The 27,176-nt window shown below is 35.9% G+C and overlaps 1 protein-coding gene across 1 annotated transcript in view; it reads left to right on the top strand.

Annotated features, from left to right (window-relative positions):
* The first annotated feature begins 2,043 nt into the window (after positions 1–2,043).
* The window catches only part of AK7 (adenylate kinase 7), a 159,687-nt gene continuing 134,554 nt past the window's right edge, over positions 2,044–27,176 (top strand). The window contains exons 1-3 of the mRNA XM_044661875.1: positions 2,044–2,151; positions 17,640–17,828; positions 25,447–25,555. Coding sequence (XP_044517810.1) covers positions 2,044–2,151; positions 17,640–17,828; positions 25,447–25,555 — 406 coding nt within the window. The remainder of the gene's footprint in view (positions 2,152–17,639; positions 17,829–25,446; positions 25,556–27,176) is intronic.

Genomic DNA, 27,176 nt, shown 5'->3' on the forward strand with positions numbered 1-27,176 from the left:
CACTATAATCAGTACTATTTCTCTAAAAGGGAATGGGAAGTTGATCAATTTATTTTGTGTACATATTAATTTCTATAACTAGCAGCAAATACTTCTCCAAATAAGTGATTTTTGTGGTAAATCAATGTCAAGCTTTCTACTTTTTGATCTGGAAATCATTAAATCAGTATCACAATTTCATTTGTAAAGGATATGTCCACTCATTGCCCCATGGTTCCACTCACCATCACCATGACTTTTCAGAACAAAATGCTTCCCACACCATCGGCCTCCTTTTTAAACTATTTCCCCATTAGAATGTAAGCTCCTTGAAGACAAGAATTGTCACTTTTGAATTTGTTTCTTTAGCACATAGAGTTTTGTCACAATATATGGTAATATAATGGAATCTTATTGTGCTTTAAGAAATGAGGAAAAGGATGGTATTAGAGAAACCTGAGAAAACTTGTATGAGTCTATGTAAATTGAAATGAAGCAGAACCAAGAAAACAAATTATACAATAACATCAACACTTTTATAAAGGCAAACAATTTTTAAAGATTTAAGAACTATGTCCAATATCTGGAATTATTCCAGAAGACCACTGATGAAGCATGCTTACCCACCTCTTGACTGAGAGATAATGTACTCAAGATGAAGAATGAAACATTTTTATAAATTTGTTACAAGGGTTTTGTTTTTTTCCAATTGAGAGAGGGATGGTAGGGAAAGAAGGATAAGGAGAGGACTTTTTTTCTTTAATGAGAAGAGTGAAAAAAAGGAGACCAAAAGGAATCACTGATAAGCATGATGACTTTGAAAACTGTACATTAGGAGCAGCTAGGTAGTACAGTGGCTAGAGCACCAGACCACCCTTACTTCTCTTCTGCCTTGGAATCAGTCATTAGGAAAGAGAAGGAAGGAAGGAAGGAAGGAAGGAAGGAAGGAAGGAAGGAAGGAAGGAAGGAAGGAAGGAAGGAAGGAAGGAAGGAAGGAAGGAAGGAAGGAAGGAAGGAAGGAAGGAAGGAAGGACATTTGATTTATTATAGACAGAAAAAAAAGCTCTGTGCCTTGAATCCATCATTACTCTGTCAAAATATGAGTAACACACTTTACATATTCTTTTGCAGATACGATTGATTACTAATTTGATCAGAGTTCATAAGTCTCTCAAAGTTGCTTTTCCTTACAATGTTGTCATTATTGTATAATTTGTATAATTGAATAACAATAAATTCTTGCTTGCCCAGTCTTTGTGAATTCATACAGATTCTCTAAAATCATCTTTCTTATGGCATATGTATGTTATATAAAAATAAATTATTTTATGAGATTCAGGACCTGGAGTCAGAAAAACCTGAGTTCAAATCTGGCCTAGGACACTTACTAGCTGTGTCACCCTGGGCAAGTTGCCTATTTGCCTGTTTCCTTGTCTACAAATGAGGATAATAATAGCCTCTAACATTCAGGGTTGTTGCCCTGAGAATCAAATGAGATAAAAACTGTAAAGCACTTAGCACAGTACCTGGCAAACAGTAAGCATTATATAAATGTTAGCAATTATTATTACTATTTCTAATTCTAATTCCTTGTTATTTCCAGCTCTAATTCATCATCATTAGCATCATCCGCCTCCTTATTCTTTCTAGCTCTAATTCATCCTCCTCTTCATTATTATTTCCAGCTTTAAATCTTCTTCTTAATCACTATAATCATCGTCATTCATTGTTATTATTGTTATTGTTATTAATATTATTACTACTACTACTACTACTGCTACTACTACTACTCCTACAAATGTCCAGCTCTAAAACCCTATGATTTGCAAATCTCCCCTTGACAGTGGAAATAATCATGGAGCTGACTTGCATAGAAACTCCCCCACCCCACTCACGGCCTCAGAAGCCCCGCCCCAAGGGGAGGTCTGATGCTTTCCCATTGGTGCCCAACGTACTTCCTGTTCTGAAAGCTACGCGACTTCTGGGACCCCTCCTCCTCCATTCCGTTCCTTAGCAACTGGCGAAAGAGTCGCTTCCACCTTAGCAACGAGTAGGGACCACACCATGGCGGAAGAGGAGGAGGAACTCGTTGCCTCGACGGAGAAAGTCGTCAGGACCCAGCTAATATTTCTAAACCTGCTAGATACATATAGCAGCAAAAACATCGGGAAGGTGAGCGGCGGGGGAGCAGCTTGGGCCCTTCCACTTCACACCCTTCCCCATCTCCCCTTAGGAGTAAGTGCCAGCCGTAGCCCCCAGAACCATGCACGATCCCTGCTCAACCTCGGGCTCTAAACCTCTTCGAAAAACACACCCCAACCCACGCAGTGTGGCCAAAAAAATGAGGCTCATAGACAAATCAGGAACTTGCACCAAAGTATTTTTTTGTTTTTCTTTTTGATTGAGGAAGAGAGCGTGTCTTGGCAGCTCCTAACAAGGTGGCTGGAAAGATTTCCATTCTGGCCAATGACACACTGCTGACCCAGGACCAGCGCAACTAGTGATAAATTCTTTGACTATAGTACCCCGTTAAAGTTAACATAAAAAAATTGTTAATGAGTCTCAGTCCTGGGAAACCCTCCCTCCCTCCTCTACTTTTGTAAGGATGGAATTGCACAAAGAGGCAGAGAATGCTAAGAATCCCAAAGCATTAACTAACTAGCTGGTGCTCTAAATGTGAAATCATTACCCAGTCACCACATACCAACAAGTCCTTGAGTGCTTTGAGCTGATCTTCTATGAAGGATTTATGGAAGGACATAGATAGGAAGAATACAGGATAAGAAACCATGGACTCTGTCAAATGTGCAAGTACTTATTATATGAGTACATAGTTTACATGTACCATTTGAACCCTTAAGGACTTATGGACCAGCTGTCTACTATGCCACAAGAGTACATTTTAAGAACTTAATAAATGCTTATTGAAATGAATTGTAATCTAGACAAAGCACTCTGCTAAGTGCTCCAGGACACATACATAGTTTAGGTGAGTTGCATTCCTGTTCTATATGCCTAGGAGCTTACAGCTTAGTAGAAAGGGATAATAAACATATACAGATAAATGTAAGTGCATGAGAGGTGCAAGAAAAATGCAGTGACAAGTCCAAGAAAGGAAAGGGCATTACTATTTGGTGATCACCCCTATACTTAATAAACTCCAGTGGCTCCCTATCACCTCCAGGATCAAATACAGAATCCTCTGCTTGGTATTCAGAGCCTTTCATAACCACTCTTCTCTCCACCTTACACCCTCCCCCACCCCCCACCCCCCACCCCGACACTTTTCCATACCATACCTGCCCCCATGTACTCTTTGATCAAGTGAAAATGGCCTTACTATGCCAGGAACAAATTTTCTCAGGCCATCTCTCATGCCTAGAATATTGTCTTTCTTCTCCACCTACTGGCTTCCCTAGTGTCTTTCAAGTTCCAGCTAAAATTCTACCTTCTACAGGAATGTTTTTACAACTTCTCTTAATTCTAGTGCCTTTCCTCTGTTAATTATTTCTTATTTATCCTGTATATAGCTTGTCATATGTATTTGTTTGCTTCCTATCTCCCCCATTAGATTTGAGTGCTTGGAGCAGAGGACCAGTGTTTTTCCTTTCTTTGTATTCCCAGCAATTAGCATAGTACCTCAAATATAAGAGTTTAATAAATGTTTTTGAATTGACTGATTGTAAATTATCTCCTTATCATAAAATCTCTTCTTTTTTTCCCCTCTCTTCTTCTTTTCTCCTCTTCAGCATTTAAAACTATGGAATAATCTCCTTAATATTCTCTCTTCTTTTAGCTCCTGTGACATTTTCCTCTTCCTATCTCCTGCTCCTCCTCTGTCTCCTTTGCCAGTTTATCATCTTCCTCACACTTTTTAAAAATTATTCTATTCTAAAATCTTTTCTGTACATTCTCCTCTAGTAAGCATGTCATCTACTACTTTGGTTCCAATTATCAGCTCTATGCAAATGATTCCTAAATTTTTATCTTTATTCTAAACCCTCCTCCATGGTTCCACTATGATTGGATATCTTCACTTGGATCATCATCAAGGTATCTCAAATTTAATATGTCTAAAAACTTAATTTATCATATCCCCTCATCTGCACCTCCTGCTAACATTTTTATCTCTTTTAATAGAACAATCATTCTCCTAGTCATTCAAGTTTGAAATTTCATAATTTTAGCTCTTCAATATTCTTACTAATTTACAATATCTTTTTCATTTGGCACTTTCTCTCAACTCCCACAGCATTAGTTCTCACCTAGATTATTAGCCTCCTAACCAGTCTCTAATCTCCAGTCTATTCCCTCTCTAATTCATCTTTATCACTGCCTCAGTAATCTTCATCATGCATCCCCTTATTTAATAATGTCACTTATCTACTAAAAAACCTTCAGTGGCTCCCTATCATTTACAAAATAAAGTTTAAACTCCTGACAAAGATCTTGGCATTTAAGGCCTTCCTCAGTCTCCCTATATCTTATTTAAGCATTATCCTTTGTTTCTACCCCCAAACTCTTCCTAGAACTCTAGATTCTTATTTTCAAATTCCTCTTCTTCATTCTTTTCTTATCTCGATAATACTACTTACAATAGTTTACCTTAAGTTCGAATTTTTCTAATTATGTCTGTTGAAGTCTCTCCCTTTCTTCATGTCTCAGCTAAAATGTACCTTTTCTATGAATCCTTCCCCATTTCCTTAGCTGAAAGTGACATTTCCCTCTTCAAAATTCTCTCTTTGTTTGACTCTACTTTGTCCTTTTCACAAACTACCTTATGTCATATTCATCTATGTATGACTTATCCTCCTCATGAGATTAAAAAGTCTTTGAGTGAATATTTACTTTTGTATTCCCAAGTCATAGCACATAATTCAAAACTTAAATGAATCAATGACCTCAATGATGTGGACACTCCCTCTACAACCTTATCTCTCCACATCTTCTCAGAGGCTGTTGTTTGCACAGTTGATGGTCCACTGGGCCTAGGATCAGGAATACCTAGGTTTAAATGTGTTCTCAGACACTTAATAGATGTGGGACACTGGACAAATAACTTAACCCTGTTGCCTCAGTTTACTATGAAATAATAGTACTTCCCTCACAGGGTTATTGTTAAGCTCAAATGAGATAATTTGTAAACTAATACTTTATACAAATGCCAGGTACATAGTAGGTGCTTTAAAACATACTTGTTCCCTTCTTTTCTTCCCTTCCCACTTCCCCTCAGCATCTTATAACTTAGTGTAACTTATTGTCCATATTATAGAACTAGTGTGCTAGAGTTTTCTCTAGGTCTTTTAATATTATATAAGTGCCAACTCAGCACCCAGGCTGCCCATCTGTTATTATTCCTTGTTTTCAATACATGACTGACCCTGATATTTTTTAACCTAATACCCATAGGTATTTTTTTTTTGTAATCCCTTGACTTCTGTCTTAGAATCAATACTGTTTATTGCTTCCAAGATACCAGAACAGTAAGGTCTAGGCAGTGGGGATTAAGTAACTTGCCCAGGAGTCACATATCTAGGAAGTGTCTGAGGCCTTATTTGAACCCAGGACCTCCCATCTTTAGACCTGGCTCTTAATCAACCATAGCCTCCTAGCTGCCCTTTCCCCCACCCCAATCCCTGATATCTTTTATACCACTTTTCGGGGCTTATGAGTTATCTTTGATAATGTGCTACAGCCTATTTATGTCTGTCATACATCTTTCCATTGCCCTTTAGATTCCTCACAATTTTTATCGAGGTTGCTCTTGGCATGTATTTAGATAAACCTCACAAAGATTTTTATAGAATTGGAAAGGTAGTGGTAGTTATTAATGTCCTCTCAGTTGTCTTTTAAAAATAGAAATAACATCCATTATTTTTCTCAATCTTTCAGTATCATTTTTATCTTTCAAATCTTTAGAATCTTTGGCACAATGCTCTCACAATTGTGCAAACTCCTAAATATATTTCCTCTATGTGTGCTTAGTATTATGCAGCTTCTCTTACTTTGTCTTCTTTAATGATACCTCCATTTCCTGATATAGCCAAGTACTAAGTCCTAATGTGATGGTTCCATTGTCATTGATTAAGAAAATGGTTTGTTCTGGAAATGCTGAAAAGTCCATTCTATTTTTTTATGTTTGTTTTCCTGCTAGTTCATCTTTAAATGCTGAGAACTTGGAATCATAGAATTTTAAAGTTGAAAGTGAAATATATCAATAATATAAATGGAAAGGCTTTGTAGAGATTAAAATTAATATACAAGCCCTAAATATTATATTTTATAAAGTTTAATTAATAATAAACTAACATAAAAAACTAGAGTGAAAAGGTGCTAAACTAACCCAGCCTGCTGGTGAGAGCAGAAGAGGAAGAGGGAGGAGCTACAGAACTTATAAAACAATAATGTGACCATACAAACATGAAGGCCCAAAAGAGATTAAAGGGAATTTGGGGAAATAGTAAGGGGCTTATGGGGGATGAAGTCTAAGGTTCAAAATCTCCATTTATACATACCGCCCCCCCCCCATGATCCTTTGGGAGACCAGTCTCCCCAGTGGATCATGAAAACATAATCAACTTAAAAATTGCAATAATTTGTGAATAAAAAGAAAAGAGAACAAAATCAATGATTATTACATTGACAAAAAGCCAATTTGGGAGCAGTCCCCATTGGCATAAAAGTATGCATTCAAAACAAATGCTTTAGGGGGCAGCTGGGTAGCTCAGTGGAGTGAGAGTCAGGCCTAGAGACAGGAGGTCCTAGGTTCAAACCCAGCCTCAGCCACTTCCCAGCTGTGTGACCCTGGGCAAGTCACTTGACCCCCATTGCCCACCCTTACCACTCTTCCACCTATGAGACAATACACCGAAGTACAAGGGTTTAAAAAAAAAATGCTTTCAACTCCCCCATAGTTCAATTTCACATCCCAAAATTCCCTCTGGATCTTCTGGTGCAGGTTGTAGTCTCTGCAGGCTTTTTATGGCACCTTCTCTAAATAGATTCTTCTTCTGGATTCTGGGAGGTAGTCTTCTATTCTAAATTAGGCTCAAATTCAAATCAAAATTCACCACAGTAACATAGTCTCCCCCGAGGAGAATAATAATACGCAGGTATTATTCAGGGATATGTGGCTGAGTTATAAAGTATATTAATCAATTGCAAAAGAAATAAAAAAAAACATCAAACAATCCACATAAAAGAGAAAAATATCTTGTGGATGAAATATAAAATATTAAAATATTATGTCTAACAAATCTAAGTAAAGGAAAAACAAACCTATAACAAGTCCTTGAATCAGGCCCAATTAAAGTGATTTATGTAATTATGCACTTATCCAATCATTAGCCAGGACTACAGAAAGTTTGACACACTATGAAAAATAGAAAAGGGATTAGATTATAGAAGCCAGGATGGCAGCTAAAGAGGTACATGTTAGAATGTGGTTCAGAGGAAGACCTGCCTCTGACATATGTTAAAAACAGCTGCAACCACGAACCCCAAACAAGTTCAAGTCCTTTTGCCTTAGCTCAAAATTATATCGATCCCACAGAGATTAGTTGGTCTCTTTGACCTTGTGCTCAATTGGCACTATACAGGTTAGCTTTGTGCTTCTTTAGCACTGTACAGTGGCTCTTTTTAAATTCCCTTCTCCTGAGATCAGACAGAATCATTAAGCAAAGTCTCATAATTTTTTTTAAACAATCAATGGCATTATTTCTATAGTAGAAAGATTTGGGGTATGCAATGACATTTGAAGAAATGTAATTTAAACTTATATAACTGCAAAATAAAAAAAATTAATATTGATTATATGTACTTCAAAGTACTCAAATACTATATTGAAAAAGAATAAAAAATGCTTTAAAATTCAAAAATACATAGCTTATAATCAGTGACACACTGTGTCAGCCAAGGAGAGGTAGAATATAAAGGTTCTTCATGAAAAAATGAGATCCATTTCCTTTTTAAACTTGGCCATGAACCACTGTGGGAGTGCAAATGATGTTTACAAAATAACAGATATATAAAAACAAAACAGTAGTAGAGCAGATAATGCACATTCAAATAAAGTACCAAATTCCCAAAATTCACAATAGCCCAGTTATTGACAATAGCAAACAAACCCATTACTATATAGGATTTACATGAGTTTATATATAACCACTTGCTGTGTGATATTTAAAAAACCTATGAACTGATGTGTACTTGTCACAAATTCAACAGATATAGCAAATCTTTCAACCTTGGCAACTGCTGATGAAAACCTATTTGAGTCTAAAACATCACCAAAAATGTAAATTATTCTGGTGCAAGAGTAGAATAAGCTGAAGAGTCAAAGTATTAAATCATCCAGAAGCCACTTACTACCTGGGGAATGTTCCCTTTTGGGAGCCTTCTAGGGGTACCATGCCCTAGGAATACCTTCTTAGCTCCTCTGGTATGAGACTGTTATATATCTCATCCATTAAAATTTTTACAAATGGGGGCAGCTGGGTAGCTCAGTGGATTGAGAGCCAGGCCTAGAGACGGGAGGTCCTGGGTTCAAATCCGGCCTCAGACACTTCCCAGCTGTGTGACCCTGGGCAGGTCACTTGACCCCCATTGCCTACCCTTACCACTCTTCCACCTATAAGTCAATACACAGAAGTTAAGGGTTTAAAATAAAAAAAAAATTTTTTTTTTACAAATGCAGAGGTGGGGATATATAATAATCACTTGAGCCACAAAATGGACCCTTTAAAAACAATTGAGATATTTGGCTCATTAAATTCTCCAAAGCTTGTATAAGCAACATGTGACCTCAATAGTTGATATGACAAATCCAGGATATATAAGACTTAAGGGCTTTTTTATAATGCAATGTTGTTCAGTAAAATCATAAGGAAACAGTACAGATAAAGAATCATATAACAGAATAGATATTAATTAGATTAATACAGATAAACTTAAAAAATTTAAACCTTAAAGAAATCAGCAAATACAATAATATAAACAAATGACAAGGTAGAAGCAGTGCAGTCAAAATCCTTTTTACTAGATTTGTTTACTATTAGGGAGGGGAGATAAAACTCAAAATAGTTGGCAAGCAATGAACTCCCATATATCTTTAAGATACATTCCTCTCCCCAGTATTTGTCATCCATTTGCATTTCATTTGTCAGAGATCTGAATTTTGTCATAGTGAGGGAGAATTCTGCACTGAGCAGAATTTCCATTCTGCATGTTGAGAGTATTTAAGATTTTCAAAACCATGTCAAAATATTTCAGTTTGGTTTATAATTTAAGCAACTAGCCTGTTGCATATTCTTGAGAAGTAAATAAAGTGGGAAATCTCCAATGAAAATAAAAACTCCCAGGAAAAGAATTAAGCAGATCCAAACTGCACTTTTTAGCCCTACCAACTCAAACTGTTGTTTCAGAGTTTCAAGCATGCTTTGAAACAGCATTATTCCTCAAAAAAAAAAAAACCCCAAACTGAATGCTGTTTGTTTACAGTAAATTGAGAGAAGGGCAAATTTACTAGGGAGGAGAATAGGGTATTTGTATATGAAGGACCGGCCAAAAGGTAGAAACAAAATTCCAAAAACTTTTGTTTCAAATCTACTGATTTAGTTTCTCAGCCCTCAAAAGAAAAACTGCAGAGGAGTCCCCTCCTTATAAAAAAAATTCCCGAGTTGCAAGTCTCTTTCAGTTAGGAGTCCAGAGTCAGCTTAAGATTTCGGCTTAAAAAATAGCTGGTGCAGGCTGGAAAACCTATGTGAGATGGAGAAAGAGAATTGAAGTTCTCACCTGTCCATGGGAAAAGCAGTTCAGATTGGCTGGCTCATAGCTGAGGGTTTGGTCTCAGCACTGCTGGGCTGCAGGCTGGGCAGGTACCTCTCAGGCTGAATAAGCAGAGGGAGTGGGCAGGGAGTGGGCAGGGAGTGGTGAGGAAAGCAGATGGCCTTGAGAAGCTGCAGCGGGAGCAAAAGCAGGAACAGCAAGCAGCAGAAGCAGGCAAGCTGGGAGAGCACTTGGCTTTGCAAAATTTTTCTAGGCTCTATTTTTTTCTCAAACACTTAAAAAAAATTTTTTGTTAGAATTCTGTCCCTTCAGGTCGCCATAATGTGGAGATTAAAATTAACATACAAGAACTAAATATTATATTTTATAAAGTTCAATTAATAATAAACTAACATCAAAAACTAGAGTGAAAAGGTGCTAAACTAACCCAGCCTACTCACAAGAGCAAAAGAGGAAGAGGGAAGGGCCAAAGAACTTATAAAACAATAATGTGACCATGCAAATGTGGAGGCACAGGAGAAATTAAAGGGAATTTAGGGAAATAGTAAGGGGCTTATGGGGGATGAAATCCAAGGTTCAAAATCTCCATTTATAGTTTGTTGATTTGTTGTTGGTATATAGTTGAGTGACTAGGCTCTGCAGGCCTGAGCAGGCCTGAGTGTCAGCTTGTAGGCCAAGATGCTATCTCTCTTAAACCTTGGTAAAAACTGTAACAGGTTTATTTTATATCTAAGTAAAAGAGGAAGGAGGAGGACCAAGGGAAAGAGTCCCTAAGCTTAAAATCTAGACATTCCTCCCTCCTTTCTATGGACTTCTCACTAAGCCGTCTTCAAGTCCTTCAAGCTGCTTAAATCTACACTCACTAACTAAAATTTCCATACTACATCTACCCTAACCTGCTGGTCCTCAAAAGTAATTTTAGACATAGTAAATGTCAGAGTTGAAAGGGGTTGAAATCTCATTGAGTTCAGCCTCTTAGGCAGAGGCCCAAGATGGCTGCAAGCCTCTTCTTCACAGACTGGTTTCTCTGAGTACTGGCTCTCTATCAAACACATGGTCAGGATACTCTCAGGAACCAGAAGCTTACAGGATCATAGGGAGATGGGAATTGGAGACAGGGATAGACAGGATTTATGGATCTTTGAATAGCTGGAACAAACCAACCTCCAGCTCTCAAGGACAGGTCAGTAAATTTCCCTTAGGCAAAGACCTTTCGGCCCACAGGAAGTTCTCTCTCTCTTCCTGGAGAATAGGAACGACTGCTCCCAATGGTCTCCGCGTGTCTAATTTTAAGCAGTCCTCCCATTCCAGAATAGGGTCCATAAAGTTCTATGTGTGTGACCAGACCCTCCTTTGCAAACCCTTGTCTTTGGCCACTTTTCAATTTTGCAAAGCCCTGTTTTCTTTTATTCTCCCTTACAAAATGGAGCTCTACAGCCATCCGGTCCAACCCATATCTGCCTAATTTCCACTTCAATATACCTGACAACCATCTAGCCTCTACCTAAAGACCTCCAATGAAAAGGAACCTATACCCATAACCTCCATGGGCAACCTATTCTACTTATGGAGAGCCCTAATTGTCAGGAAAATTTTCCTGATATCAAATCTAAATTTGCCTCTTTGTTTTGTTTTACCCATTGTTCTCAGTTTCCTTCTGGGATAAAAAAGAACAAGTTTAGTGACTTTTCCATGTGACCAACCCTTCAAATACTTGAATATAGTTATCATGTCCTCCCATCTTTTTTTCTCCAGGCTAACTATCCCTTGTTCTTTCAGCTGATCCTCCTAGGTTCAAAGCCCTTCACCATTTTATTTGCTTTTATCTGGAAACTTTCTAGCTTTTCAATGTCCTTCCCAAACTGTGGAACTCTCAGATGAACATAACATTTTAGTTGTAGTAAGACTAAGAGCAGAGTAGGACTTTCACCTTATTCCAAGATATTTCTTCCTTAAGCCTAAGATCACAATTGCTTTTTAGACTGTACTCTCTATTCATTAAAAAACTCGGGTCCTTTTCAGACAAATTACTATCTAATCTTACCTCCTCCATCTTATACCTGTGAAGATTATTTTTTTAAAATTTAGAATGTAATATTTTGTATTTATTATTCTTGAATTTCATCTCTTCTTGAATGTAACCTAATGCTTTAGGCCAATGTAATTCAATTTTTTTTAATCATGCACCTGTGTCAGTAATAAATTCTTTTTTTTTTTAAACCCTTACTTTCTGTCTTAGAATCAATACTACGTATTGGGTCCAAGGCAGAAGAGCAGTTAGGGCTAGGCAATAAATGTTAAGTGACTTGCCCAGGGTCACACAGCTAGGAAGTATTTGAGGCCAGATTTGAACCTAGGACCTAGTCTCTAGGCTTGCCTCTCAATCCACTGAGCCACCCAAGCTGCCCTTAATAATAAATTCTTAAGCAAGCACCTTCAATATATGTATACCTATATATTAATAAATTACTGCATGTACCACTTCATTCATAATTATGCAAATTATAAAATTTATACAGAAATAGATACTGAAAAGGATGAGATCAAGATGAAATGATTAAAAAAAATAATATTTGATCCTGAAGTTCACTAGAGCCATTAGAATTGATTGAATAGGGAAATAAGACTAGATCTACACTTTTAGAGTTTGGATTGTAAGATATGATGAGGTGTTATGACTTTGTAAACTGGTATGAACTATTTGTGAACTGATACAAATTGGTATGATAGCTTTGTGAATATAGAGAACAGATCAGATACAACAGAATTTGTAGAGATAGAAATTAAGAGATTTGGCCAATAATTGGATATTTAGGATAAGGAAAAGTCAGGAGTCAAGGATAATTCCAAGTTGTAAACCTGGGTGATTAGAAGGATTGTAGCACCTTTGACAGAAATAGGAAGTTCAAAAGAGGAATGAGTTTTGAAAGAAAAGTAGTGTATTTACAATTCATTCGTGCATGCTACTCTAGTTATTCACTCATTCCCACTAAAAAATGAAAAGGGGGAATGAGTTTATTTGAAATTGACTCTTTCATAGGACAGAGTCTGAAGTTATGGTGATCAGAATGGGGTGGAGTGGGGATGTAAATTTTGCCTGGGCAGTTGGGAGAGGTGCCTGAATCAGATTAGCTTATAGTTTACTTGAGGGGCCTGATTCAAGGTAGCCACATGGGAGATCTTGTAGGAGGCAGAACAAACAGGAAATGTTAAAGAGCATGGGTTGTGTTGGAGATAAATGATTGACTGTAGAAGAAGGTGGGAAGCAATCCAGGATTCTATCCTATGAATTTTTTATATCACTGGAGGTCAAATAGCTCCCCTGCTTTAGCCCAGTGGTTCCCAAACTTTTTTGGCCTACCACTCCCTTTTTTTTACTTAGCCCCCTGGAAATTAATTTTTTTAAATTTTAATATCAATTAATAGGAAAGATAAATGCACCTGTGGACATCACTGCCCTCCTGGATCACTGCATCACCCACCAGGGGGCGGTAGCAACCACTTTGGGAATCACTGCTTTAGCCTATCAAATATTTTTTGGTCCTGTCATTTAATGTTTTGAATCATCTGGCTTTGATAATCATGATATCTATCCACGCTATTGATAAAAGTGTTAACAGCAGTGGGTCAAGAAGAGATTCCTAAGGCACTCCTCAGGAGACCTTCCTGCCAAGTTGACATGGAACCATCAATGGCTATTTTTTTAGTTCAACTATGTAACCAGTTCTGAATTCATATAATCACATTATTGGCCAACTCACAGTATCTCTATATCATTAAAGGATACTGTGAGATACTTTATCAGATGCTTTGCTAAATATCCAGTTAAGTTGCATCATTAACATCCTTCTCCTGATCTACTAATTTAGTTTTTCTTATTGTTTAGTCATTTCAGGTTTATCTGACTCTCTGTGACCCCATTTGGGGTTTTCTTGTCAAGGATGCTAGAGTGGTTTGCCATTTACCTTTTTTAGCATATTTTTACCAGTGAGGAAACTGAGGCACATTGGGTTAAAGTGACTTGTCCAGGTTATGGCTAATAAGTGACAGAGGTTGGATTTGAACTCGGGTCTTCCTGCCTCCAGGCCCAGCACTCAATATAGATATTTTTGCCCTGTAGGTGGCCCAAATTAAATAACTTTGTTTAAAAAGAAAAGGAAATTAGTTTAGTCTGGCGTAAACTACTCCTTATGAAGTTATTGTAGCATTTTGTAATCATTTTCCTTTTCTAAATGTTTATTAACCATCTCTTTAATGATCCAGTCTAGAATTTTCCCAAAAATGAAAATCAAGTTCATTGACCTAAACTGCAGACACTTTCCCCTTCCCTTAACACAAACAAAAATTGGGGGCAGCTAGGTAGTTTGGAGTCAGGAGGACCTGCATTCAGATGTAGCCTCAAACACTTCCTAGCAGTGTGACCCTAGGCAAGTCACTTAACCCCAATTTCCTAGCCCTTACTGCTCTTCTGTCTTGGAAGTGATACTTAGTATTGATTCTAAGACAAAAGGTAAAGGTTTTAAAACTAAAACAAAAACCAGTACAGTGCTGAGGTGAGTTCCTTTGGCATTATTGTTAGAGTATCATTACCAGTGGCTCAGTGATCCCATGAACAGGAGATGTTCTTGCTCCTACCTTGGATACCAAATCTCTTAGCTATTGATTTAGTCCTTTCACACTTCAAGGTCATTCTTCAGAGCAGGAAGGTAAAAAACAGTACAGAAGAAATACTGAATGACTCTCCTTGGCTTGTATCAGTTAACATCATCTTCCTCAGCTCTCCCTGGAGCTGGGGAAGGTCTCTCCTTTCTCAACCCTATCATCTGCCTCTCTATTTGGGAAAAAGCAATAACAACAGCTGTGCCTCCACCCCTTCCCTTCTTATCTTTATTCACCAGCTGTAGCTATGTTGAGCTTATAGTTTAGAGAGAGAGCACAGTGGATAGAACTTTGGATTCAGAGGCAAGAAGACCAGAGTTCAGATGCAGCCTCGGACATTTATTAGATGTGTGCCTACGGGCAAGTCACCCCAACCTCTGTGTGCCTTAGTTTCCCCATCATTAAAGTGGTAATAATAATTGCACCAGCCTTCCACGATTGTTGTGAGGGTAAAAGGAGGCAGTATTTGTAAAGTGATTTGCATACCTTAAACTATTATATTTATTGGTTAGTCATTTGTTTCAGTGTTCTCTGCTTCTTCCTCACCCCTTTCAGTGTTTTCTTGACAGAGGCACTGGAATAGTTTACTACTGCCTTCTCTAGCTCATTTTATAGATGAAGAAACTGAGGCAAATAGGGGTAAATTACTTGCCCAGTGTCACACAGCTAGTTAAGTGTCTCAGGCCAGATTTGAACTCATTTCTTCCTAAACTCTAGGCCCAGCATTCTCTCCACTGTGTCATGTAGTTGCCCCAAAGTGCTCTATAAATATAGGCCTAGAGATCAGAGATTCTGGGTTCAAATATGACATCAGACATTTCCTAGTTCTGTGACTTTAGGCAAGTATTAATTTAACCCACTATTGCCTAGCCCTTACCACTCTTCTTCCTCAGAACCAATAAACAGTATTCATTCCAAGATGGTACTTAAGGGTAAAAAAAAATGCTATTTGCTGAAGAGCTCCAATAAGAGTCTGGATATTAAAATATCCCATTACTAGAAGGCTTATGAACCAAGTTCGTGATCTGTTTTGTAAACTCCTCATCTATTTCTTTTGTTTCTAGGGGTTTGTAGTCCACCTTGATAATATACTTGTATTTCTCTCTCCATTAATCCTTATTCAAGTGCTTTCCATAAGCTTTTTGTTTTAGTCAGATGTACTCTCCCAGAATCATATTGCAGTCATTGCTTTTATCATACCACATCTAAACAATGCCTTCAAGATCAAATACATTTCCCTATACTATTTTTTTCTTGCTTGTTGCAAACAGGGAAATTTGCTCAGTTGGATTTCGTGTTATCCTTCTGCAAACACATTTTTGCCCTCTCTATTTCTCACTGTTTTTGAGGTGAAACTCTCCTCTGAAAGATTTTGTAAATAAATTTGGAGATTCCAAACCAACGTTTCTCCCAGCTTCTGTATTCCTCTGGTTGACATAGAGGTCAAAGGTTTGGTATTTAAAGCCAAATTTCTGAGTTTTTTTAGCCTCCTTCTTCTGGCAATTTCTTTTTAAAGATTAGCTAATCATAATAAAGACAAAATCTTTTCCTTTATCCATATTCTTTGTGCTTGTTGGTCTAACACCTCCTGATTTTCTTCTTGATGTAAGCTTTCTTGCAGTGCACATGCAAAGTCTCAGAGCCTTTGGCTTCATTTGTTTCTAAATCTTCAACCCTGTTTTCCAACATAATTTCACTATTCTGAGGAAAGGATACTTCTGAGAGGGAATCATAGCTGGTAAGGAAGAGGGAAAAAAAGGCCAGAGAATAGAGTCATTACTTAAGAATAGCATTGTTGGGGCCTTTTCTAACTTAGTGATCTGAGTAAGACAGAGAGTGAGGCATTGGGGCAGAGGTTTCTCCAATGGCAGCAGTAAGATTTAATAACTAATTAGACTAATTGGATATGAAGGATGGGGAAGAATAAGGAATGAAAAGTAATGCTAAGACTCAAAGCCTGAGAGACTAGATGAATATTGTTCTCAGACAGAATAAGGAGTTTGGAAAAAGGTAGGGTTAGGAAGGAAATGGGAAATGCAAGTTCAGTTTTAGATATATTAGTTTGAGCTGTACTGGGGCATCCCATTTTAAATGTCCAATAGACAATGAGCACTGCAAATCAGATAATCAAATATCCCATGAAATGTGGTTTTTGCCAACTTCTTTTTTGAATTAATTGAATTTCTATGAAGAAAACCTGCTTCTTATTTCTCCATATAGCTACAATGTCCTTATGTCTTCTGATTTTATTTATAACATAAATATTAAACTTGTTATGGTTCAGTTCCTTCAATAGTTCATCACTTGGTAGACAAGGATCTCACATTAAAATATTAACAGTTAATATTTATAGATGGTTTCAAAATTATGATTCTTAGTTTTTCTTCCCGACTTCCACTCTACAATTATATCTATAGATGCTGAAGATGGTGGCACAGGACTGAGAACTAATGTTTCATGGGTTGCATTGGCTAAAGAAGTCATCACTTAGTAATAAGCCCATCGGTAGAGAGACTGGGCTTTTACTTGGCATACAGCCCTTCGTTTGTACTATACTCAAAGCCTGTACTCCAGTACAGTATAGAAGCAAGAAGATTCAATCTGGGAGTCAGAATCCTTGAGCCCTAAGCCCAACTCAACTATTATCTAACTCTATGTAACCTTAGGTAGGTCATGTCCCCTACCTCTAAGTTCTTCAATTTCTCCTTCTATAAAATGAAAGGTTTAGACAGCAAAATATCTAAGGTCCTTTCTGGCTCTAAGATTGGGAGATGGGAGAAATCAGGTAGAGATAAAAATGTATTTTTAAATCTTCTTATAAAATAGATTATTTGATAAGTGCTGTAAAAAAAGGTACAAGTTAAGCTAATTATTTAATTTTGAATATTTAAACTGTCACAGTAACACATGCTTTCTGTATGAACACAGGCAAATCACTTAACCTCTCAATGTCCCCAGGTAACTTTCTGATCAACTACTTTTATTAAATGCCTTCTATGTTCCAGGAGCAATGCCAGGCACAAGAATCTAAGACTATAAATTGCAGATTAGATGCTGACCTGCATCAGATGCCCTACACTGATGAAATCACAGGTTCTGATCTTCCTTCCCCTCCTCCCCTACCCCACCTCCAAAAAAAGACCATGTCACAGGGGGAGTAAGACTTCTCTTTAAACTGTTATTTGTACTTGGAATAGTTTCTGGTTTTCTTGTAGTACTTGTCTAACTGTATAGTTGGGGCTTCACTTGAAGAAATAGCAGAAGAAGAAGAAGAGGATGTTGAAAGCAAGTCAGCTGGTGCAGACGGCTCAACAGCTAGACCAAAGGAAGGTGCATTTCAAATAGTAGGAACCCTTTCTGATCCTGAAAGCAAGCCTCCAGAATTCGCCTTGGAAACATATGTAGTAAGTCTGGGCTAATTTGACAAGGATGGGAAAAGGGATTGAAATAATGTCCTTGTTCACAACTTTAAAATGGGCCCCTCTCATTTTTGTGTACCCTTGTAGGAAGAGAAAAAAAAATATCTACTTGCATTGTGGCTAATAAATATTCTTCATTTTAAAAGTGAAGAGGTCATTACAGTCTAAATGGTTAAATTATAGAAAAAAGAAATATTATATTTGGGATTCAAACTTAAAAGTTCCTTGTCCCTTAACTTATGCTTTTAACATATTCTGTATTATTCAGGACTGATATTTGCCAGTGTATTAAAACCATAAATAAAAGATCATGGAATTTCAGGAAATGAGACTGGCCCAATATAAGAGATATTTGTAGGCAGGGAGGCCATCCTGGCAACCCCAAAATGCACAATAGATAATAACACTCTCAGTCAATGCAGAATATTAATCTAACATGGAACCAATGTGAATAGAAGATGTAGTGATGCCCAAACAGTAATGTACAAAGAAAACAACCTTTCAGAGTTTCAGAACTCTGATCAACACAATCACTAGTCATGACCAGAAGAATGATGATGATGATGATGATGCCTTCTACCTTGGGACAAAAGTGATGGAATGAATGGAGGTACAGACTAAGACATACAATTTTGACATAGCAAGTATATTGATTTATTTTGTTTGACTATACTTATTTGTTACAAGAGAAGACTTCAATTGCACATTGATTTTAGTGGAAAGTGATGGAAAATAAAAGAAAGAAAAGAGCATCAATAAAGCTTTAAAATGCACAGAATAAAGGCAGTCCAAAAGGAGACATAAGCTGGGAAATGTTGGTGTTAGTGTCTTAAGCCTGATTTGACATTTAAAAAACAAACTATATAATATAAAGTTGGGGTTTCAAAAACAAGTTTCTTAATTATTAAATTCATAATAAAGAATAAATTTTAAATAAATGAATGAATGAATGAATAAATAAGTAAGCAAGTAAATAAATAAATAAATAAATAAAAGAGACACTGTGTTATGATAAAAAGAGCACTGAATTGTGAGTCTTATCCCACCACTACTACTTTACTGTTTGGGCTGCAATTTCCTCACTTGTAAAATGAGGGCCTTGGATTAGATGAAGCCCCAAAACAATGCTAGGCAAGAATGTGATTCTTCGTTGTGATATTCAATTTAGCAACAATGCTTCCTCATTATTAGTCATTCCATTTAGATCTTGCCTTCAAGATTTTTACACTGCCCAACAAAAACAACTGTTTTTGAACAAGTTTATTATTTACTCTATATTAATATTATATTCCATTGAAAAGAGTATTTTTTCCACTGATAAAAACAATTTCTTTCCCAAGAAGATTTATCCAACACACTAGAAGTCTTCTGATTCTTCTAAACTTAAATGTATTCTATTGTAACTCTTCCCTCTTTACAGTCATATGAACTCTCAAAAATTTCATTAAAATCAATCAACAATTTAACAATTATATTTAGTTTTTATTATATTTCATTTTATGTTTCATTTTCTCTCCTCCTTCCATGATAAAGATTGTCTCTTTCTTCCATGTGCACATTTTCAAAGGATTATAGGAGGTTGTGAGGGATCTTAGTAATCTAACTCCTACACTTCCATTTTACAGATGAGGAAGCTGTAGTTAGGTGACTTGTTCAAGTTTATAAGACTGATAAGGGTGATAGCTAGGACTTAAATCAGTGCTGGTTAACCTTTTAGAGAACAAGTGCCCAAACTGCAACTCTCATACCACATGTGCAATAGCAATAAGAGCAGAAAAAGAAATTGAAGGAATTAGACTAGGCAACAAGGGAACAAAACTATCACTCTTTGTAAATGATATGATGGTATACATAGAGAACCCCAGAGAATCAATCAAAAAACTGATTTAAAAAAACACATTTAACAATGATAGTAAAGTTGCAGGATACAGAATAAACCCACGTAAATCATCAGCAATTCTACAGCAAGAGGTACAAAAGGAAATCCCATTCAAAATAACTATAGACAATATAAAATACCGGAGGTATACCTACCAAAACAAACCCAGCAACTATATGAAGACGATTACAGAACATTTTTCATGAAAATGAAGTCATATCTAAACAATTAGAAACTTAGTAAATGCCCATGGATAGGACAAGGCAATATAATAAAAATGACAATCCTACCTAAATCAATTTGCCTATTCAGTGCCATGCCAATCAAACTACCCAAAAATTATTTCCTAGAGCTAGAAAAAAGTAACAAAATTCAACTGGAAAAACAAAAGGCCAACAATATCAAGGGAGACTCACTGAAAAAAAAAAATGAAGGAAGAAAGCCTGGCCATACTAGATATCAAAATATACTATAAAGAAATGATCATTAAAACAAGTTTGACCAAAACTACTGGAAAAACTGCAAAACAATATGGCAGAAACCAGCAACTCACACCATACATGAGAATAAAGTCAAAATGGATATGTGATCGAGAAATAAAGAATGACACCATAAACAAATTGGAGGAAATAGACTTATGGATAAGGGAAGTACTTATGACAAAACAAGGCATAGAGAATATTATAAAAAAATAAAGTAGATAATTTTGATTATATTAATTTTTTTAAAAAACATTTATTAATATTCATTTTTAACATGGTTACATGATTCATGCTCCTACTTTCCCCTTCACCCCCCTATTCCCCCCCAATCATGGCCAATGCACATTTCCACTGGTTTTAACATGTGTCATTGATCAAGACCTATTACCAAATTGTTGATAGTTGCATTGGTGTGGTAGTTTTGAGTCTACATCCCCAATCATGTCCACCTCAACCCATGTGTTCAAGCAGTTGTTTTCCTTATATGTTTCCTCTCCTGCAGTTCTTCCTCTGAATGTGGATAGCATTCTTTTCCATAAATCACTCAGAATTGTCCTGGGTCATTGCATTGCTGCTAGTACAGAAGTCCATTACATTTGATTTTACCATAGTATATCAGTCTCTGTGTACAATGTTCTTCTGGCTCTGCTCCTTTCACTCTGCATCACTTCCTGGAGGACTTTCCAGTTCACATGGAATTCCTCCAGTTTATTATTCCTTTGAGCACAATAGTATTCCATCACCAGTATATACCACAATTTGTTCAGCCATTCCCCAATTGAAGGACATACCCTCGTTTTCCAGTTCTTTGTCACCATAAAAAGTGCAGCTATAAATATTTTTGTACAAGCCTGTTTATTTATGATCTCTTTCAGGTACAACCCCAACAATGATATAGCTGGATCAAAGGGCAGGCATTCTTTTATAGCCCTTTGAGCATAGCTCCAAATTGCCAGCCAGAATGGTTGGATCAGTTTACAACTCTACCAGCAATGAATCAATGTCCCAATTTTGCCACATCCCCTCCAGCATTCATTACTCTCCCCTTCTTTCATTTTAGCCAATCTGCTAGGTGTGAGGTGATACCTCAGAGTTGTTTTGATTTGCATTTCTCTAATTATTAGAGATTTAGAACACTTTCTCATGTACTTATTGATACTTTTGATTTCTTTACCTGAAAGTTGCCTATTCATGTCTCTTGCCCATTTTTCAATTGGGGAATGGCTTGGTTTTTTATACAATTGCTTTAACTCCTTGTATATTTGAGTAATTAGACCCCTGTCAGAGTTTTTTGTTATAAAGATTTTTTCCCAATTTGTTGTTTCCCTTCTGATTTTGACTACATTGTCTTTGTACAAAAGCTTTTTAGCTTAATATAATCAAAACCATTTAATTTACGTTTTGTAATTTTCTCTAACTCTTGCTTGGTTTTAAAATCTTTCCTTTCCCAGAGATCTGACAGGTATACTATTTTGTGTTCACTTAACTTATTTATTGTTTCCCTCTTTATATTCAAGTCAATCACCCATTCTGAATTTATCTTGGTGTAGGGTGTAAGATGTTGATCTAAACCTAATCTCTCCCATATTGTTTTCCAAATTTCCCAGCAGTTTTTGTCAAATAGTGGATTCATGTCCCAAAAGTTGGGCTCTTTAGGTTTATCATACACTGTCTTGCTGATGTCATTAACCCCAAGTCTATTCCACTGATCCTCCCTTCTGTCTCTTAGCCAGTACCATATTGTTTTGATGACTGTTGCTTTATAGTATAGTTTAATATCTGGTACTGCTAGGCCCCCTTCCTTCACATTTTTTTTTCACTATTTCCCTTGATATTCTTGATCTTTTGTTATTCCAAATGAAATTTGTTATAGTTTTTCCTAATTCAGTAAAGAAGTTTCTTGGTAGTTTGATAGGTATGGCACTAAATAGGTAAATTAATTTGGGTAGAGTGGTCATTTTTATTATGTTAGCTCATCCTACCCATGAGCAGTCATTGGCTTTCCAATTGTTGAGATCCAGTTTTATTTGTTTGGAAAGTGTTTTGTAATTGTTTTCATATAATTGCTGTGTTTGTTTTGGTAGATAGATTCCCAAGTATTTTATATTGTCTAGAGTGATTTTAAATGGTGTTTCTCTTTCTACCTCTTGCTGCTCTAATGTGTTGGAAATATATAGAAATGCTGAGGATTTATGTGCATTTATTTTGTATCCTGCAACTTTGCTAAAGTTGTTGATTATTTCTACAAGCTTCTTAGTTGATTCTCTAGGATTTTTTAAGTAGACCATCATATCATCTGCAAAGAGTGATAGCTTGGTCTCCTCATTGCCTATTTTGATACCTTCATTTTCTTCTTCTTCTCTAATTGCTACTGCTAATGTTTCTAGTACTATGTTGAATAATAGAGGTGATAATTGGCATCCTTGTTTCACTCCTGATCTTACTGGGAAGGTTTCTAATTTATCCCCATTGCATATGATGCTTGTTGATGGTTTTAGATATATACTGTTTATTATTTTTAGGAAAGGTCCTTCTTTCCTATACTTTTCAGTGTTTTCAATAGAAATGGATGCTATATTTTGTCAAAGGCTTTTTCAGCATCTATTGAGATAACCATGTGATTTTTGTTTGTTAGACTGTTGATATGGTCAATTATGTGGATGGTTTTCCTAATGTTGAACCATCCTTGCATTCCTGGTATAAATCCCACCTGATCATGGTGGATGATCTTCTTAATTACTTGCTGGAGTCTCTTTGCTAGTATTCTATTTAAGATTTTTGCATCTATGTTCATTAGGGAGATTGGTCTATAGTTTTCTTTCTCTGTTTTTGATCTCCCTGGCTTTGGAATCAGTACCATATTTGTGTCATAAAAGGAATTTGGTAGGACTCCTTCTTTGCTTATCACGTCAAATAGTTTGTATAGTATTGGGATTAGTTGCTCTTTGAATGTCTGATAGAATTCACTTGTGAATCCATCAGGTCCTGGTGTTTTTTCTTAGGGAGTTCTTTGATGGCTTGTTCAATTTCTCTTTCTGATATGGGATTATTTAGGTATTCTATTTCTTCTGCTGTTAATCTAGGCAATTTATATTTTTGTAAATATTCATCCATATCTCCTAGATTGCTATATTTATTGCCATATAAGTAGGCAAAATAGTTTTTAATGATTGCCTTAATTTCCCCTTCATTACAGGTGAGGTCTCCCTTTTCATCTTTGGTACTGTCAATTTGGCTTTCTTCTTTCCTTTTTTTATATTAGATTGACCAGTACTTTGTCTATTTTATCTGTTTTTTCAAAATATCAGCTTCTAGTCTTATTTATTAATTCAATAGTTCTTTTACTTTTGATTTTATTAATTTCTCCCTTGATTTTTAGTATTTCTAATTTAGTTTTCATCTGGGGATTTTTAATTTGCTCACTTTCTAGTTTTTTGAGTTGCACGTCCAATTCATTAATCTCTGCTCTCCTTAATTTGTTAATATATGCACTCAAGGATATAAATTTCCCCCTGAGTACTGCCTTGGCTGCATCCCACAGAGTTTGGTAGGATGTCTCATCATTGTCATTGTCTTCAATGAAATTGTTGATTGTTTCTATGATTTCTTCTTTGACTAATTGGTTTTGGAGAATCATATTGTTTAATTTCCACTTGGATTTGCCTGTCCAGGTGCCCTTATTAATTATTATTTTAATTGCATTATGATCTGAGAAGGTTACATTTATTATTTCTGCTCTTTTGCATTTGTTTGCAATGTTTCTATGCCCTATAACATGGTCAATCTTTGTGAATGTGCCATGTGCAGCTGAAAAGGTGTATTCCTTTTTGTCCCTATTTATTTTTCTCCACTTATCAATTAAATCTAATTTTTCTAGGATTTCATTCACCTCTCTTACGTCTTTCTTATTTTTTGGTTTGATTTTGATTATATTAAATTTAAAAAGGTTTTGTACGGAGAAAACCAATGCAGCCAAGATTAGAAGGGAAATAACCCATGTGGGGGGAAAATGTATAGCAAGTGTCTCTGACAAAGGTCTCATTTCTTAAATATGGAGAGAACTAAGTCAACTTTATAAGAATACAATGCATTCTCAATTGAAAAATGGTCAAGAAATATGAACAGGCAGTTCTCGGAGGAAGAAATTAAGACTATCTATAGTCATGTGAAAAAAAATGCTCCAAATCACTGTTGATTAGAGAAATGTAGGTTAAAACAATTCTGAGATACCATTTTATAGCTATCATATTGACTACCACAACCAATAACAAATATGATAAATGTTGGAAAGGATGTGGGAAAATTGGGACACTAATACACTGTGTTGGAACTGTGAACTGATATAACCACTCTGGAGAGCAATATGGAACTAAATTTAAAGGGCCATAAAATTTTATATAACTTTTGACCCAGAATTTTGTCCCAAAGAGATCAGAGATAAGGAGAAAGGATCTCTACCTGTACCAAACTATTTGTAACAGCTGTTTTTGTCGTGGCAAAGAATTGGAAACTGAAGAGTTGTCCGTCATTTGGAGAATGGATGAGCAAGTTGTGATACATAGTTGTAACAGAATGCTGTTGCATCATAAGAAATGACAAACAAAACAAGTTCAGAAAAGTTTGGAAAGACATATGAATTAATGCAAAATGAGGTGAGCAGAACTTGGAGTAAAATGTAGTAACAGAAATACTATATGATGATCAACTGTGAAGGACTAAACTATTATCTGCAAGCAAGTTTCCAAGATAACCACAAAGGACTCAGGATGAAAATGTTCTCCACAGCCAAAGAATAAACAATTGGAGTCTGATTGCAGATCAAAGCATACCATCTTCCACTTTATTTCCATCATGTTTTATTGTATATCTGATAAGTATCATCTGTCACAACATGAGCAATATAGAAATATATATTCCTTGAAAACACTGTGTAACCTATATCAGACTATTTGCCATGTCAGGGAGGGGTTGGGCCAAGGGAGGGAAGAAGATAATCTTGAATCCTAACATGTCAGAAAATAATTTTCCAAAATATTTTCTATATATAACTGAAAAATTTTTAAAAAATTAAGCCATATAATTAATAGAAGTATAATTTTAAGTAGAAATTCCTATGTAGATGTATTTCATATTACCCTATACTATAATACTAAGTTAGATTCCTCAATTTAACCTTAATATTTTCATTTTACTCTGTTTACTTCTTGCTACTGACTTCAGTTTGGTGGTCTCATCACTTTAGAATCTTTCACGAGAAGAGCTGCTGTTGCACCTACTGGAATGTGATGTTATCATTTATAACATCACAGAAGATATACCACAAGTTGATGAAGCTATGTGGGCTGTTTCTGGTCAGTTGATTTTTTGTTTTATTAATACTAACAAAAATCTTGAGTTATTTTATTTGACCTGATAAGGATCTAATCAGTATTGTGTCTATTAGGGTCATATAATAAGTAATCCAAATTATTCTAAAATTCCAAAAAGAATACTCATTAAAGTATTATGTAAAGTATCTCTTACGTGTATATTTCACAAGGATAGGAAATTTTTGATTATCAAAACAAATATAAGATGAACTTTTAAATTTTATTAGGAAATATAATTGTAATAAATACTAAATTCATTATTAACAGAATGAATTAGTATTAAGTACTTAAGCCATGTTGCTTACTTAACTTTAAATTGGGTCAGGTGACAGATTGAGCAGATTTATCTCAATGATTATGTTGAAATTCAAAAAAAAGTAAAACAACATTAAAACACAATTTTGCATATTAATATAGAAAGCATATTTTAAGCTAATAGAATTATCAACAAAGGTACTTTTTATACTTAATACTTTAAAATGGAATATGGTCACAGGCATTCCTCGTGGCATAAAACACTAGCTATTTATATTTTTGATGTCTAGTATGTTTGGAATTATGTCTTTTTTAAAGTTAATATCTTTGTAACTAAGATCATACCATCAAGATAGAATACTGAAATGGGAATTCTTAGGGCTGAATTTGCAGTAAAGGTATATAAGGTCTTCCTTATTTGCATATTTTTCACTTTACAGATATTTATAGATGAAACTGAATTATCTTTTGACTAACTGTCCTAAAAAGAATCTACTACTTCACTTTACTGAAATATTAATACTTAAAATGTCATATCTACATTACTATATGCAAGAAAGAGACTTTTTTCAATATTTATCTCCTATACATGGTTTGGAATGTTTTTCCCCTTATTATCATCTCTTTTGACTATAGTATCTGTAAGTATTAGGGGAAAAAATGGTTGCAGATCCTATAGGAGATCCTGAATCCCAACTTTCCACAAAATGCCTGCCTTAGCATTACCTCACAACGTAAAGTTGAGAGTTCTGGGATACATCATTCTAGAAAGAGAAGAGGAATTCCTAAGCACTGTCAGTCTCTAGAAGTGTGTCACTAAGTACATGGCTGCTGGAGTTGAAGGAGAAGCAAGGAATAATGTTTCTAGAAGGGAATACCAAAGAAAGATCTGAACTTTGCTTTGCACTGTAGCCATAACTTATTTAGACACTTCAGTTTCATTCAAAAGAGACTGCTTCTCTGACAACTCCAAGTTTCCTTTCCAGAGAAGCCTTAGGTCTGTAGGAGGTTGTACCATAAGGCTGGATGCCCTGAATTAGGTCTTAACAGTAAAAGTGGGAACTTACTAGAGAGGGAAGAGAATTGCATTGATTATTTCTGGGGTCGAGTGAGTCCTTCATATACTTTCATTTTCTATAGGGTGAAATAAAGACTATACTGTAACTAGTCAGTGGTCAACAAACATTTATTAAATAGGCCATACTATATGCTAGGCACTGTGGTAAGACCTGGGGCAAGGGGGAAAAAAAAGCAAAAAGAGGCCCTACTCTTAAGTAATTCACAGTCTAATGAGGGAAACAACCTACAAACAACTATGTACATATATGGTATATATGGGGTAAACTGG

The sequence above is a fragment of the Gracilinanus agilis genome, chromosome 2, assembly GCF_016433145.1.
Source record: "Gracilinanus agilis isolate LMUSP501 chromosome 2, AgileGrace, whole genome shotgun sequence".
NCBI classification, from domain to species: Eukaryota; Metazoa; Chordata; class Mammalia; order Didelphimorphia; family Didelphidae; genus Gracilinanus; species Gracilinanus agilis.